At 30.0% G+C, this 14527-nt stretch overlaps 1 protein-coding gene across 1 annotated transcript; it reads right to left on the bottom strand.

Moving 5' to 3' along the window:
• Positions 1-3138: 3138 nt before the first annotated feature.
• On the bottom strand, positions 3139-4471 carry LOC111031533. Its single transcript, XM_022311524.1, has 2 exons — positions 3765-4471; positions 3139-3640 (listed from the first exon to the last, which is right to left on the bottom strand). Exons 1-2 carry the CDS (start codon positions 3966-3968, stop codon positions 3428-3430), a joined length of 417 nt encoding a protein of 138 aa, XP_022167216.1. The 5' UTR covers positions 3969-4471; the 3' UTR covers positions 3139-3427.
• Positions 4472-14527: the final 10056 nt, after the last annotated feature.

The following is a 14527-nucleotide window of genomic DNA, read 5'->3' as shown; positions in this document are numbered from 1 at the left end:
AATTCACATTTATTCTTGAGAAACAATAATATAAAACCATTAATTTGCTTGGAGAATAGTTAATATAGATGAAAAAACATTAATATAGGTGAATCGTTTTAAATTACATTTTGTATGTTTAGAGTGTTCTCATATTTTATTTTACTAAATTAGTTCATTTAAGTAACTAAACGTATACTTTTTAATATTTACATTGTTTTTAATGCTTATTTATTGTATCTTATTCATTAACCTTTAATTTTTCTTGTTACCTAATATTTATTATGTTTGTGTTAGTTTTTGATATTGTATTTTAGTTGTATTTATTCATTATTCATACATAATTCATAAGGTTAATCAATATATATTGTTCGTAGAAAGTATAATTGAGGATGACCTAACGACCGGATATGATGTGGAAAAGACTGGTAATAAATTATTATACATAATATAATTTCTATTTACTATAAAATGGTTTTTATATTTAATATTAGAAGCTATTTATTTATTGTTTATTTGCTTAAATATTCATAAACTTACATTGTATTTCAAGTTTAAATTAATTTTAAAATTATCTATTTTTCAAGATCCCGATTATTTAGATGAAGAAGATTTCGAAGATTTAAAAAAAGGTACTCATTTTAATTAATATAGTTTTATTTTCGAATTGTCGAACTTTCAAGAAATTCAATGCAGTTTTGATCGACAGTGTTTTATGGCTATCGATATTCAAAGTTCTTTTTGTGATATTGATGCCCGATATATTACAGTATTTTCATTCCAACGTGCTAGATAACGCTTTAAATACCTATTGTGAAAGACTTTTAAATTGTTTTTTTCATGCACAATCAATGTATAATGTTTTATTAGTTTTTAATTTTAAAAAAAGGAGTCACTCGTTATAATGAAATTTTTATCTAGAAAATTGTAAGTACTATAGTAAGTCGCGGGACCATTTCATTCTGATGGGAAGATTCTTAGGCATAGTTCTTGTAGCTAAAATACCTATAAACTGATTTTTGGGATTGAGGAATGAGGAATGGTAGCGACGATATAGATATATGGCTGTATTGTCTACAGCTTGTACATGGAGATTGAGATGACGTATAGTATGGTTTGTGATTGAGACAAACTAATGTGTGGTTGTGTCGTTGTGATTCGACAAATGGTTTTGAATTGGAATATTCATATTTTTTTTTTTTATTGGATTTTCGGTATAACCTTAATTTTTGAAACCATGTGCATTGTACATCCATTTTTATTTTTAATAAGTAGCTTACATGTATTTAGTTTGTTATACATGATGAGTTATTTAGGTAATTATTAAAATCATCTTAGTGGCATTCAACATATTATACTAAATGCGGATGAACGAATAAAAAATATTCAATAATAAAATGGACTTTATCATTTTATTTTAAAATATTGTTTCGAATTTTTTTTCTCAATACATGTTTTAAATAATCTACTTGTTGAGTCAGTAAGTTGGTAGTACCAGATAAGAACGACTTCTTAGCTCTTAAGTGCCATCTTATTTTTTTAAGTCATAGGAAAGGGATTTGTAAAGACTTTGCAGGTGGTCTTCGAAAGTAAATCATTGGTTTTTATCATTAATATTTTCATATAGTTAGTTATTACTTATGTTGGTATTTACCTATTATATAGTAAGTTCGTTGGAACGGAAAATTAATTCGAAATAAAACCTTTATATGGGGCTTATAGAATTATAATATTATATATTTTAATATTTGGTATACATTTAAGATATGAACAAATGATTTTAATATTTTTTTTTTCATTTTGTCAATTTTTTAATAACGGAATCAATCGTAATTCAATTTTATATTTCAGTTTACATAAATCAATGTGAAATATATAAGGATTATGAAATAAGAATGGCCCAAATGCGTAAGTTACTTCATATATTATGTATCATTTGTATAACGTGGAATTAAGTATAGGCCCTTACCTATACTCGTTACATAAAAAAGTATTAACTACATTATTCATTATTTCATATTGTTTTATATTTAAAAAATTAAAAAACGCTTAATTCTAACAGTTTATACTGTCTTAACTTTTTTTAATACTTATATTTCTTGGCGTAAATACTATAAACTTTAACATTTTAAATGGAAACCTATTTGTTTAATTTCTTTATTTAATTTTACTAAGAGTAAAAAAAATAAATAAAAATAAATAACAATATTATGTAGTTATACTTTACATTTAAAGATACATTTAGGTATATGTGTTTTATTGATTGTATTTAGCTTATAATTATCTTTAGAGCTTCTAAAGTTATAATGTTTGATTAAAGTTTAGTAAAATTAACTCAATTTATTTATAACACAATTAATGTTTATAATAACTTTAGATATAATTCCAATGACTATTGATATTGCGAAACATTTTAAAATGAGTAAGTCATGGTTGTTATTTTTAAATAATCGTAACCATTGTAGTTTAGTTTTCGTAATAATTTATTTGGGAATCCAATGAGTTGTTATAAATAGTTTAAATATTCTATATATGTATTTACAAATAGATTATAGAATCTGTTGTGATGGTTGTGAAAAACTTTAAGGTACAATCACATTGCAGATAAACATGTTACCTAGATAAATATAAATATGATTTATGCATTTTTTTCACTCCAACTAAAACTCAATGAGAAAATATACTACCGGTGTAAACCCTCATAGTTCTACGAATTGTATGCGATAAATTATGAACAACAAATAAAAGGAGTAAAATATAACAAACTCTGAAATGTTTATGTTTACGCCGTCTTGGTCCACTTCAAGTCGTAGAATTTAGTAAGCAAAACTGAAAACATCATTAGTGCTATTGACTGGATATACTTTAAAATATAGTTAAAATGTTATATAATATCACTCAAACCCGATGGTCATGACCATGAATTAAGATATACTGGATACGGAACGGAATGTGATAAACTGAATACCTACACTAATTGCTAAGATGTGTCAAACCACCTAGCGCTACTTTAGCCCTAGTGTATAATGTATGTACTTATTATCAGTACTATCGTCTATCACAGAAAATTATTCAAAAATCATTTATGTTTAAAGTTTTTAATATGTATTTAATTTATTAATCATAACTTTTAATTGTGTACAATTATTTCCAAATAAATTGTTCTTAATATTATTTGGAAACTAACTTTGACAGTTTCTTTTTTATTATGTTTTGACTTTTTAGTTTTTTATTAGTCATATAGGAATGTTGACGCATTCTCATTGTAATATATGATATTAGTATATCCAATATGACCTCTTCTTTATGGACATTACAAGGAAATGGTATTATATAATTGTTTGATATGAAGTCCTCTACAGTATCATCGAACACAGAGGCACTACTTGCATGTTTCATGAATGAACTCTCAATTCTCCTAAGTAGTACATAAAATTAACTGTTTAGGCTATTTATACAAAATGTATATGGTAATAAAAAATAAAAATAATATTTGAACCTGTTTGATTTCAACAACTTCTGAAGCAGAGTGAATACTAGGTTCAACATTAAAACTACTTGAGGTATTGAGAGTGATGGGTGTATCAACATTTCCAGCATTGCCATTTAAAAGTAATTTAGGAACTGCTCCATCTTTTAGTCTTGGCTTTTTTAAGCATATCTATATATATTTTAGAACAAAAAACTTAGTAAGCATCAGTGATAAAATTTAGCATTATACCAAGTATATTATGTTAGGTATATTATGACAATGATTATAATCAAAAATTAAACTTATAACTTACCGAATACTGATTTGACCCTTCACCGGAAGTCCAAGTATCGTGAATATCATTTTTAGAAAAATGAGCTCCACAAATTCTTGATTTTTTGGTTAAAGATGTTCCGATTGCTTCTTGCCATTCGTTGAAAGAATGTTGTGGGATGCTAAACCTAGATTTATGTAACCCTGGACAGTTTTGTATACAACATTTGTTCTCTCTTACCATGGTAGACGTATAAATGTATATACAATATGTTTAAAAATATTTAATACGTACAATGAAATAATGAGAAAATGCAAATTATCATCAACAATTTGTAATCACGTATTATAAGAACTAACTACCTCTAATTGTTATCAAAAAAAATTACCTACATATAAATATTAAACTATAAAACTTGCACTATAATGAAAATGCGTTATGAATTTAGTTAGTACGGGCCTTTTTTTCCCTATAGGTGGGGCTTTTTTTACCGTATTTTGATATCGGGGCTTTTTTTAAGGAATACCGTATTTTAAAATACATCATATAAATTTCAAAATATTCAAATACACAAATCAAATACAATAATATTTATAATATATTTTCAAAAAAAGTGCGGGAATATAATATAATATAACTAGAGAGCGCTAGTATTCTTGACACAGCAGCTGATTGTCTTAGCACTTTTCAGTTTCATTTTATAGACTGATAACCTGCTCCGTTCCGTATCCAGTATATCTTAATTCATGGTCATGACTCATGACGAACAGTGATAGCACAGGTGAAGATAACAGGTCCGAAAACGTACGCACCATCACGGCATTGTTCAGCTTGTGTTTCACATCGACGACAACGAGTGCCGAGGTTGGGCCTTTTTTACTAAACGTGTCAGTTATGTGTGTTAATTTATAAGTTACTGCTGTCACTGTTGCTGTCATTGTCACCGTCACTTCTGTTACTACCACACCAACTCCGTCGAGCCCACCGGAATGCGGTTATTTGTTAATTATATTTCTTTAATTATTAGTGAGTTAAGTATTTTTTGTATTATTACTTATACTCGTAAAAGCCACAACGCCGGCCGACACTTGTGTGTCCCAATTGCCTTTCTTATCTCATTGAAAATAGTAGTCCGTCACCCGGCATAAAACTAAAACCATTTGTGAGTTTCTTCATCTCAACCGTCATTACATTAGTATTTAGTATTTACCATACAGTCCACAATACCATAGTTACAAATGATAACACATAGGTATAAGGGTAGATCACTTTTTATAAATCCCATGGTAATTCTTGTAATTCTTCAAGTACGATATCCCCTATTACTAAAAAAAAATGCTTTTTTTCAAATTCAGATTTTTCAATTTCTTAAGTTTACTTGTTCGGAGTTTCGGACACTCAATTAAGTTATAAACAAAGAGGCTGTGGATTGTAATTTGTAATTTGCAATTTTTATCTTACATAATAAGGAAAATATTTACATTATTAATTTATTGATTCGTAGATCGGTTTCGTTGTGACTAAAGAACTTTTTTTTTTGGTTATAACAATTAATGATAGTGGCTCAACATGATGCAACCATGTACCTACAATGAAAACACAGCCTTATTATTCTGACGCCAACAATACTTATCTTATTGTCAAAAACCTAGATTTTTATACTACTCTTTCCAGTTGTAGTTCAGAGTTATAATTTTGTGTCCTACTTGTTTTCTTACACGCGTGGTTTCATTGAGTTTTGTATTTACATGTAAATTCTTCGGTGACTCCTAGAAGGGCCGTTTTAGTATATGGGTGAGCGTCAATGTGACATTTACCATTACATATCGCATTTGCCATTTGGTATCTTTACATTTATCTTTGTTCGGTTGGTTAGAAATTTGATAAACGTACAGAAACATAAAATAATTTTGTTTTTATTTTTATTTTTTTCAGGCGTTCCAAGAGAATACGAGGAATATGATGGCTCTTATTACGATGCCATTTTTAACTCTGGTAATAGGTTATATTATATATTTTTTCATAATTTCATATCATATCATATAATATAACTAGCCGACCCGACAAACGTTGTTTTGTCATATAAATTATTTATAGGGAATATTTAGCTAGAAAAAAATAACTAATTTAATATAATTGTGTAAGCATGTGGTATATAAATGGAATAGGTATGGAGTGCTGTGAACGACGACGGAATATAAAAATGAAAAAATATCAAAAATGTATTATTTTAATAATTTATTAAAATTGATCTTCACTAATTATGAAAATATTAGTAAAAAACAGAGTGTACAATATTTTTTGTCATCCCATCTTTCGCCAACACAAACCAACTGGATGGTTTGCTCACTCGAGAGCACCCGTCATTATGAGCCGCTGAGTACCGTTAGCACATTGGAGACAAGTACCGTGTTAGACATGGCCACGATTTTAAGATACGTGGGACGCTGGAATTTGTACAATGGTAATACGTTGGAGACGAATACCGCGTTTAACGCGGTATGTGTGTTTAATGTATACGGATGAACATTTCCCGCCAATTATTTGTTGTGTGGACGGGCTGTTTTCACATGTTTTCTGTATTTTTTTAGTCGTTATTGAATAATCCGATTAACTTCTTATTTTTTTCATCGAACTCTCTGAGTATTGATCTAAAAATAGGTCTAAAAATAAATATGATTATCTAAAACCCGATACCTGTAATATACGGCTGATTACTAATAGTCAAAACAAAAAGTTGACCGAGATATATATTTTATCTTGTCGAATTTTTTATAAATTCGAGTATAATACTAGAGCTATAATACTAGCTATAATATATTTTTTTTATAGTAGGAGCAAAGGACTTAAAACAATAATGGTATAATTCTTCCGTTTTGATAATATTATTTTTCCGCAAACATTCGATGTATGCAATGTTTATAACTTAGTAATCATAAAAATAAATAGATGTGTTATACGAATTTATTATTATTCGTATTACACATCTAATTACAAAAAAAACAAATAAAACAAGCCAACAACCATTAAAATAAAGAATTTAACGCCCAGGACATCGTATGCAATCAATGCTTGATAGGGAAATAATGTCAACAACATAATTATTTGTTATAATTTTTAGACAATAGTATAATATAATCGAAAAAAGTATCGATACAATTGTTGGTATTGCGATGTTTTTAATACAATTTATATAAATTAAATATCGATATACTTAAACGATTTCTTATAAAACACGGTGTTCGTCTTTTAAACCCAAAAATATTGCCCGTGTAATAAAAATGATGAACGCAGCACGGATTTTTGTACACATAAATATTATCTTTATTGAAAATACATGTATATATATTTTGTGTATATAAGATGACAATATTTTCTTTTGTTAATATAATTTATATCACTTAAGTGATGTGACAGTCAAAAAAACATATAACAAGGAAGATAAATTATACAATTTTAATTTATATAAACTCACGGTTTCCTGAATTGAGTTAATAGATGTAAGTCAGCCAATGATTTGCACGTGGACTGGATCACGTCCTAGGCCAGCACGAATCAGGTGGCGGTACGACGAAAGCGACGACGGGATGGTGTTTCCTCGACGGCTCGACGAAACGGCGGCGGATGGTGTTATACTGTCTAGTCTGACGGTGGAATGACCAATTGCTAGGCTAGTACGAATATGGTACGACGAATGGTGGTTTTTGATGTTATTCACGGGCCTATTTCCTGACTATCTCGGTGGTCACCGTGAACTAGAACGGTGGGTTTGGATTTCTCTGATTACGTTATTTCACCCGTCTTGTTGATTGCTGCCGGAATATGTGGGTGCCGGGCAGCCTCTGTGGTAACATTGGATTCATTGTACCGATTCTGTTTGTAAGATGCTAATTTTAATTAAGTGTCTTCATGAATATATTATGGGGCGAAAGATGGATGTGAATTAGCGCCATCTGTCGTGGTTTTGTCTTCGACCGTAGCTTGTTTTAGTTGTTTAATTGTCGGACGGTGGCGCGCTGGTGCACAACGGCCGACAGCAGCTTATAATTTAACCACTCCGCGCGCTACTGATCGCGTTTGTTATGGGTATGTCCTGTCTCGTTACGTTACACCCGTTTTAAACACGGTAAGCGTCCTCAACGTTGCGATGTAAAAAAATAGCATCGTCTCCGATACTAAAAAACTATGACCGTGTTAGACACGGCACTCGTCCTCAACGTAACAATGAATTAAAAAATTGTCGTCTCCACTATGTTAGCCAGCATAAAAATACAGACACACATAAAGTTCATGTGCGAACACCTATTATACTCAGACCACCGAAAGAACGCTGCTGGGTGGCGATCTAAAGTGACCCGTTCTCGCTCATTCTCACCACTAAACTTACCACCATTGGCCTCGCTGTGCCGTCACCGTAAATGGGGGAATTTACAGCAGCGAGAAGGTATTGAAGTTCGAGAAATTTAGGCACGAGATCGTGGAGCTCGTTACTTTGGACGTGCCAAGGAGTAGGATTCTCTCGGTGACCCGAGTAAAGAGAAAAATTCGTCATTTGAATCTACCGGATCAACGAGTGGGGCCAGTGCTTTGGAACAAAGCATCAACGCCACGTCCCTGTTTACAAGTTGGACGCCGACTACCTTTCTTGTTTTCAATAGAGTATATTGTTAACATGTATTATTAAAAAAATGTTTTTTATAATATATTTATAGATTCCAACGAATTTATGAAAAACAATCCTAATGGTAACTTCTGAAGCATTTTGTAGTTTATAATAAGTAATAATTGTGTAGCTTAAATAGATTGTTTGTGTTATGATTTATGCTGTATATCTGTTCGTATACATAATAATATTATGTACATGGAAAATATAGAAATCAGTATTCGTTAAATAGGTATATATAATAATATATTATGTATTAATTTAGACTTTAAAATATTTTTAGAGTATTGTTTTGAATTTCATTGGATACAAATATTTCCGGACGAAAATTATAGAACTTTTTTGTTTGGTAAATTCTTACATTAGTTAATAGTTAATACATACATTATATTCTATTATAAATTATTTATAATTATAATTAATACGTTATGCGCTTAAGTATGAATCAGTTTTGAGGAGAAAGTTTTCAATTATCTTACTTTATACTATAATATTAAATTAATTCATAACCATTTTTAGAATGTGAGAGAACCGATGAATGTATTTTATTATGATGTATGTTTTAGATTCTGAGATGAATGTAAAAATGTATTGATTTTACAATGTGTTTTTTTTTGTCTGAAATCACCTTTTGGGGGGTTGAAAGTAAGAAATTCCCAGAAGTTTTTAAATTCACTGAGAAAAAAAAATTAGGGAAAAGTAAACATTTTTGTGAAAATTTGCAAACTATTTTACTGTTGGAAATTCATAGGAAATTTTCTTTTCATAGATAATTCATTTTTCATTTGAAAATTTAATAGAAGAAATCTCATATGTTATACCTTTAACAACAAAAATACTGGAAAGTAATATTCGTTTTTAATAGTTACGCTTATGTACCTAATCATTATTATGGTTGGATTAATCGGATAAATGGTGGGCATCAAATGACTTTGTTATTAACCTACCTGGCTTAGTTGTATTTTGATAATCATCAATATGCAGGATATGTATAATATGTTAATGTTATATATAATACTTGTTTATAATAATTATTGTAAAGTAAAAAATAAAAAAAAACATGTTTTCTTATACTTACATATTATTATTAGGGATGGGCCGATACCACTTATTACCGATATCCGATATTCCGATATGTGCTGCCGATATAAAACCGATATCCGATAATATATGGAAATGTTAAACAACATTTTTGACAAAAAAAACATGAGCCGATACCACCATAAAACCGATACCATCAACCTATATATAATAAAACCGATACCCGATAACACAAATAATATTACCTAGAAAAGTGAAAACATTGATTATTATAAAATAATTGATTATTGATAACCTAACCTGTGCATTTGTGAATTATGATACTATCAATACTATGCTGATTGCTGATCGATGGGTTTTTTTTTTTTTGGTATCGGTTGAAATATCGGTTTTGAAAAAAAACCGATACCGATAAAACCGATATCTAGTATCGGTTCTAGTATCGGCCCATCCCTAATTATTATCCTAAATTGATGATAAATTGAAAATATTTAGAAAACAATATTCTTTATCAATCAAAGAACACTGATGTACTGTTAACTAAATGTTACGTGAATAATATAGTATATATTATATTGATTACGTCATGCATCTATGATTAATTAGACATGTTCTATTTTTACTTAGTTCGTCCACATCTATTTGAGAACTATGAAAATTACGTGATAAGAATAAACACTTTTCGAGAAAGTACGTACGTTGTTAATTCATAACTAGATTTTATTAAAACAAAGTTGTCAGAAAGCAGTATAATCAATGTTAATAGGTTGTTAAAAGATCTTGGTAGAACAGTCTCCACATTTTATTTTCCAATGGGCAATATGTTTGTGCAAAGGTATTATAATTGTATTTTAAAATGAAACCCCTATAAATACCGAACATTCTCGGCAGCTGAAATTTTGTCCGCTATTTGGAAGTTTTGGAATATAGAAAGTTTGTAGTTATATTGAAAGTGCTCTGTTTAGCTCATACATAAAAAAGCTGATTCAAAGTTAATTATTATAAATCTTCTTAATAGATTTACCTTGTTAATTAATTTTAAAGTTAAAGTCTTTTTTTTCGGTGAGGGGGGGGGGGGTTAAATCACGGCTCTACTTGGAGGTACTTCACCAATGGTGAGAAATTATTCCTTTCATATCTGCATTGTTTGTCTTAAACTAACAACAATAAATTATTTAAATTATACTATATACAGAACTTTATCCATCTTAGTCTTAATTTTGGTTAATATACTTATTCCCTAAGACTCTAGCGGCGAATTACGCTCCTTCTCAACACGAGGTCGATAATACTCTGTAAATATAAGTCTTCGTTGCTTTCCAGATGTCTTTGCATTATAGCATACGACTGACCATTGTTTCCGGCTCAAAGTCTCTCCAATGAGTACTGCGACTTGTAAGCTCCCTACCCTGCAATGATAACATCGGAATACAGCGTGCTTCGCGTCATTCATGTCTGCCTTAAAATTAAATACACCTTGGATCTTTTCGCTTCTTTTGTCTGTGTAGGTACTGTGCTTCTATTGAAAATTAGCACTTACGTTAGGTGAAAATCGACGGTTTCAAACGTCTTGAGTATCCACTGTTTTACGTTTTTGATGAGCATCCATTTCTATCGTCGTGAATATTAAACTCTTACTCCCATAATCTCGAATTTATTATAAACGAGGTTAATAGTTTAATAATTATAAAGTTAATAGTAACAAATAAAAAAAAATAATTATGTATACATAAACATCGATTATTTTTGTAGTTATAATAAACCTTATTATACGGTTTTGCTGCTCATATGGAACTATCTATCTCGCTAAACCTCTACTTAAAATCTACATGATAAGTGTAACGATACAAAAGTATAAAGCATAAGAATCTAAAGTCATAAGAAAAATAAGGTTAAATGAGTCCATAACGTATGGTGGTAATGAAAACTGCAGAACCACCAATACAGTTTATTTATACATACCTAAAATACACATACTATACAGTTCAGTATTAAATTATAACTATAAGCCATGATTCTAGATTATGATTTTCATGATTATACCGAATTGAAACATCTTGAACAAGACACCTTTAGAACATGTAAGTAAACAAGGTTAATTCATCTGTTGTTAATATTTTGTTTGTTTTTTTCTTATTTCACATCTTACATGAATAATACAAAATGACAAGGCTGAACATTAACGAGTTAAAAATTAAAATTAAGTTAAAACGTTAAGTTAATATTAACTCGTTACTTTTTTTTTGAAACTAAATTTTAACTTAATAAGTTAATTTTTTTTACAAATTTAACGTGTTAACTTCAAGTTAATTATACACAGATTTCTTAAAATTAAGTTACATTTTAAATTTGATACAACCCATTGATTTATAACTTGATGCCTTAAGAGGATATGATACCTGCATGTGTTGTCTCTGTCTTACAAGTGGGTAAGGGTAACATAGGTAATTTTACGCTCAGCAGAACAGGCGTAGCTTCGTTAGTTTAAAAATTTGTGCGAATTGACCTCTTATAAAATCTAAAGGTAAAATTATTATCTAGGCAACCTCATAGGTTTTTTATTATATTTTAATTTTAAAGCGAGTTATGAGTATTTGAAAATTGTAAATTTTTTGTACATCTTAAAATACTTATAATCAGTAATACTTAAAATCAGTTCACTTTAATTTTTAAATTAATGGAGCTACGCGTGTTCTGCCGAGTGTACAATTTGCTATGTTACGCACTTGTAAGACGGAGACAACACATGCGGGTATCACGTCCTCCTAAGAAATATTAGATATAAATATATGATAGAAAATAAACAGAAAAATTTATAATTAATAAATAATTAATCTAAATTTATATTTATATTTAGTCATATAATTGTATACGGGTCTCGACGTTCGTGTACTTAATTAGTTTTCTTGTAAACCAAGGCATAAATCAACCTAGTGACATTTTAACTCATACGCCACATATCCCGAGAAATACGTTATTACTTATTACTTATTACCTGAAATTATTAAAATAACTCATGGGGAAAACATTATTTCTGAAAATCTTTGTTAAAGCTCCGCTTCAAGATATTGAAACTAATAGTAGAACTTGTATAATTTGTATATTTACTATTTATACTATTTTAAATGCCCACCCTAAATCCCGAACCTACTCTTCTCGCCGCCACCGTTTAGGTAGTGATAAGCTTTTGAATGATAAGACTATGGGTCAGTTGTACCATAGATAATAAAGAATGGATAGGCCATTGCTATATTAACCAAATAGAGGGTCGTGTGCCGGAATGGGGAAGAGAGGACTGTTTTTATCAATGCCTCTCATTCTAATAGCGGTCTTATCACAGAATAATCAACAGAATAGACCTCTATATCCTCAAAATATTTTCATGTTCGTTCCTCAATGATAAGCATACATGGCCTATCCATTCTTTATTATCTATGAGTTGTACAGTCTGTTATTAAACTCCGATTACCCTTAATCAGCTGATAACAGATATTTAACCGGCCAAATTCGGCCGGTTAAACTGTGATTAACTTTAATCACAGACTGCACAACTGGCCCTATAAGAGTGGTTGTTCTATGGTATAACAGCGGTTACACTATGACCAACTTTAGGTGGTGTTGCATAGCAAGTCGATTGATATTTTCGATTTGCGGAGCCTTAGATCATATACACTGGATAGAGCTATGGTTTAAAATCTTGAAGCAAAGCTGTTCGTGCCCGAAGTCATCACTGCGCATGAGCAAAGCATATGATCTAATAGCATTCAGTACCTAATCGTCCTTATCACTATAACACATTATTGTTCCTTCCCCGTCCCGCGCGATCTATTTCATTTCTCACCTATGCGCAATAAGGACTTCGGGCATGAACAGGTCTGCTTCAAACACGGACTACGCGTGATATACGCTATAGCTCTATCCAGTGTATATGATGTACGTGCGGAGCGGAGCGACGGCGCCGAGGAGCGTAGCACCGAGTGCCGCTAACAAGGCATCACTGTAAATTATTTCTTATTGGTGGTGTCACTGCTGGATCTCTGGTATATTCTGGTACGAGTTGTGGTGGTATTTTTAACTCGAGAAATGTCGGCGGCGAGTCGGGTGGCGGCGAGATGTCCTAGACCCCTAAATCCTCAATAATTATTGCTAAGAATACTACAATAGTTGGCCACGCATGGGTGCAGAAATCTAAACTTGACACGACTTTCAAATTTGTCATTCATTTTGTAGGTAACCTATTTTTCTTACAGATTCGAAAATAATTAAATTTATTATTAAGATAATTTTAACTTATTTAATTTTTTTTATTCATTAATTTTTAATTTAACGAAGTTATAAAAAATACTATAGTTAACTTATAACTTAACTTATTTTTTCTTATATTAACTTAACAAGTTAAAAAAATCGTTAACTTGCCCAGCCTTGCAAAATGAAGACGTTTAAAGCATTCAGAAGTCGATACTAATGTTCTCGTGTATGTGTGTGTGTGTGTGTGTGTTTTTAAATAATATTATGTACTAATGTCAAAAAAAAAATAATGTCTATTGTATTTGATATTTTAATAACATTTAATTTCAAAACTGTATTACAATAAAAAACATTAAAATTAATGTTTTTAAAATATCGTTTTATTTGATTAGTTATACAACCATTAACAAAGGATGAATTTTCGGATTTAAAACTAAGTAAGACAATTTTAAATGATTAATTCCGTTTTAAATAATTATTAGAGAAATATATAACATTAATATTTACTAATATTTTTCTCAAACGCTTGAGGTATAAAAAAATATTATATCTCATCTTATGATATGTGATACGAACCCTTGACACTTTTTGAGTAAATAATTTATATTCCACTCAAAAAAGAGTTCACAAGTATAATATTTAAAAATGAAAGATCTTTAAAGGAACGTATGAATACTAATACATATGTTATATCTAATATTACATTTAATGGAAGCAATTTAATTTATTTTAGGATTTCCAAAACTAAGTGAAACACCAAATGATTATGAATACAGACTAAGAAAAGAATATGGTGAGTTAATTCAAATTTTAAATTCTGAGCTGAGCATAGGCGCAATTAGGTTGACGG

This window comes from Myzus persicae, unplaced genomic scaffold (assembly GCF_001856785.1).
Source record: "Myzus persicae strain clone G006 unplaced genomic scaffold, MPER_G0061.0, whole genome shotgun sequence".
NCBI classification, from domain to species: Eukaryota; Metazoa; Arthropoda; class Insecta; order Hemiptera; family Aphididae; genus Myzus; species Myzus persicae.
The sequence above is the reverse complement of the archived record's forward strand: the minus strand, read 5'-3'. Positions and strand labels throughout refer to the sequence as shown.

Excerpts from the sequence above, each read along its gene's own strand:
- LOC111031533 (XM_022311524.1), bottom strand. The coding sequence starts at position 3,968 with ATGGTAAGAGAGAACAAATGTTGTATACAAAACTGTCCAGGGTTACAT. Across the intron at positions 3,641-3,764 it reads AAGGGTCAAATCAGTATTCG|ATATGCTTAAAAAAGCCAAG; the intron begins GTAAGTTATAAG and ends AAATATATATAG.